Raw genomic sequence first — 3,349 nt, 5'->3', positions numbered from 1 at the left:
TATGCTAATGTTGCAAAATCTAACCAATTAAGTGTACATTTGCATACATTAACATGGCCGTTAAAGATGGTTTTATAGGAGAAATATACAGACACAAACAGACCTTAGAAGGACATTGGTCACAGTTCCAATTGAAGAGCAGAAGTGTTTCTGATGATGGTCAAATTGATGGTTAGACACCTTCTGTTTGAATGGATGAACTGAATAGATTTTGAAGGTCAAATGTTACTGTTACCTTACTGTGAGGTCTCAGTGACCTTGTACCGTAATAGTAGCGTCTTAGCAGCTAGCATTGCCCACCACTGCTTTCACAATTTTTATCTTTGACGACCATTTCTAACCATGCTTTTCCCTCCTTTCTCTCCCCCAGCAGCAAGCAGAGACAGCAGACTCCTGTGTGTGTTTCTTGCTGTTTAACCCGGGACTGACGCTCACTTAAACTGACCTGAGATCAGCCCTCTCTGTCTACGATGGAGCGCGTCCAACACATGACCAAGTCGGCCATCCGCCGCGCGTCCCAGATCGAGGTGACTCCGCAGGTGAAGAGGAACCTTCAGGAGCTCTTTGTCAACTTCACCCTGATTCTCATCTGCCTACTGCTGATCTACATCATAGTCCTGCTGAGCAGCTGAGCACACACACACACACACACACTGGGGGCTGTGTGTTCGAGAAAAAAAAAGCCCTACCAACGTCCTACTCATACTAGTTTTGACGTCAATTTGTTGTGGGTTGTGTATGCGAGTTTGTGTCGGCGAGAAAAAAGAAATGCCCGGATGAGTACTAACTTCCATGAGGATTTTGTGTTATGGATCGATAGGTAACTTTTCCTACTCGACCGCCCCCCCCCCCACAATGCATTGTGTCTTTCCAAGCGACACGGAAGTATTTTTTTTTATTCTCTATTGCTTCTGTATACTTCAGTGTGAACGGTTCCGACGAACCTCGCATACACAATCGATGGTTAAGTAGACAGTATGTAGTATACACATGTTGGAGTATGTAGGAGGGAGGACGTTAAGAGGGCTTTTTTCATACACAGCCACACAGCCACAGAGAGCCTTGTCACCTTTGGTTCATAGCAGCTATGCAGAAGGAGCATGGACGTTAAAGAATGGCCAAACCTCTTCTCCAATAGTTTTGGATAGGAGCTGACCTGGGATCAGCTCCCCGTTGCCTGTCTTTCTCAAGGGGAATGGTCAAAAGCGCTTCCGAACTTCCAACAGTTTAAAACTTCCCTTGCTGTTTTGTACATACGTCTGCCTGCCTGCTGCTAATCCACACACTGTATGTCAATGACACTCCTTTGCTTCAGTATCACCACACTGTGTCAAATGCCTTTTGATGTGTATTTCCCATGAGCCTCGGTGCTTCCTGCTAGCCAACCATAGTCTGTGACAGCAGCGGTTTTTTTTTCTTTGAATTTTGAAACTTAGATGCTCTCTCTGGCCATACCCGCAAGCTACATTCATTATTATCATTAAAGCTGGGGTGGAGGATTTGGGGAGAAAATGGCTGTTGGGATAGAGATTCAAATCCAAATACCTCAACCGCTCCACTTGTTCTCTTTGGTCCCTCCCCTATGGTCCCTCCCTGACACACTCTGCACCAACAACGTCATGCCAAAGTGAATGGACAGTCCCAACAGCCAATAAGAACAGAGAATCGGAGCCTCGCTCTGATTGGTCAAAGTGTACAGCTCATGTTAACTTTGACCAATCAGAAATCATATACCCCAGCTTTAATATGGCCCCAGCGAGACATAAGAGATGAAATGAATAGAACAGAAACCCTTAGACATATATTCAGTTTTTTTTCAGTTGTGTGACTCACTTCATGGTGTGATTTTACTTGATATTATTAAAGGTGAAGTAAGCGGAATGGTCAGTTAAGCTAACTTCCCGTGAGTTTGATAAAACATGATAAAAAAAACATCACAACAGACATTGGGAAGGAGTTTTACCTGCTCCGCCATTGTAGGCGCATACACATTCACCCATCTGTCGCTCTGCACGTGCACCGGCAGTGAGACAGGTGCCGGTTTGTAGCGTTCTCTCTTCTGATTGGTTATCAGTAGTGGGATCCCTGAAAAGTTTATTTTGCCGATGACATGCAGAGCGAGTGACTGAGAGAACGGCTTTATGAAACGCGCACACTATATAAGTGATACGAATAAAGAGTGATTTAACACTTATATTAACATTAATAAATCACTTACTTCACCTTTAAGTTATTGCTAATGCTGTTAGTTACCTTGATTGTTATGTAGATAATAAACTGTCCGATTCCTTAATGTGAAGTGCCTTAGTATGTCAGAAGAATCTAATTAACACACGGTGGATTTACATATAACACACCTGTATGTGTCATGTACTTCATATGTAAAAATAGAAATTTTAAATATGAAATTGCTTTTCTTCTATGTATATGTATATGATTGTAACACATACTTTGAAAGAATGAAACACACACACAAAAAATATTGCATGCCAATAAAAATGGATCAAAGGTTCAGTAAGTGATATGGTCCTTTTAGCTAACTTCCTGTCAGTGACTAGCAGTTAGCAGTCCCCTCCCCTCGTCCCTACGTCACCACCACATGAACACACAGCCGTCTTCGTCAGATAGTGCCGCGATGGAGAGCAGCGAGTCATCGTTCACGGGGCACAGAGACCCCGCCTCTTTATAGCGCTCTGTCTCCTGATTGGGTAAAAATGAGCGGGGATACTCAACATTTTATCTGGCAATTACTGCAAAGCTGAATGACTGGGAGACCTGTGTTATGAGCTGTGCATACTGTTTTAAGTGTTTGCTGTATGAATATATAGAGTGATTTAACACGTATATTAACAAAAAAAATTGCTTACTTCTCCTTTAAGCAATAAAAAGTTGAAATTCTCTGAGATTTAGCAATGGCACTGCGAGAAATAAATATAAAAATAAAATTACACTACACTATGAAAACTTTTTCTAGTAGAAACCCAAATTACACATTTGGAAACTGAAAATGAGCATCCAGGTTTGGGTGGCGCACAACAGGCCTTTAAATAGGTATACATGAATATTTAGTTATTCCAGGGGCGCTGTACTATGGCTGACCCTGCACTCTGACCCCCTACGAAGTGGAAAACTTGAGAGGGAATATGCAAAAAGTGCCTTGTGTACAGTTGACTAAAATGTACTTACTTAATTACTTTATTTTTGTATGTGTGTGAGCATTTGATTTCTGGTACGGTCTGCAACATAAACTCTGCTGCCTCAACATACTGTTTAAAAGACAAAAAGTCAAAATATCTGAACTATCCCATATTCAGAAAGAAAACCTTATATGTTAAATACAATCCCTGCG

At 41.9% G+C, this 3,349-nt stretch overlaps 1 protein-coding gene across 1 annotated transcript; it reads left to right on the top strand.

Annotated features, from left to right (window-relative positions):
• The first annotated feature begins 379 nt into the window (after positions 1 to 379).
• On the top strand, positions 380 to 2,462 carry pln2 (phospholamban 2). Its single transcript, XM_080052741.1, has one exon. The coding sequence runs from the start codon at positions 471 to 473 to the stop codon at positions 630 to 632; it is 162 nt and encodes a 53-aa protein (XP_079908867.1). The 5' UTR covers positions 380 to 470; the 3' UTR covers positions 633 to 2,462.
• The last annotated feature ends 887 nt before the right edge of the window (positions 2,463 to 3,349 follow it).

Source organism: Ammodytes marinus (genome assembly GCF_949987685.1).
Source record: "Ammodytes marinus genome assembly, chromosome: 24".
Classification (NCBI taxonomy): Eukaryota; Metazoa; Chordata; class Actinopteri; order Uranoscopiformes; family Ammodytidae; genus Ammodytes; species Ammodytes marinus.
Note: the sequence above shows the minus strand (reverse complement) of the source record. Positions and strands in the feature narration are given on the sequence as shown.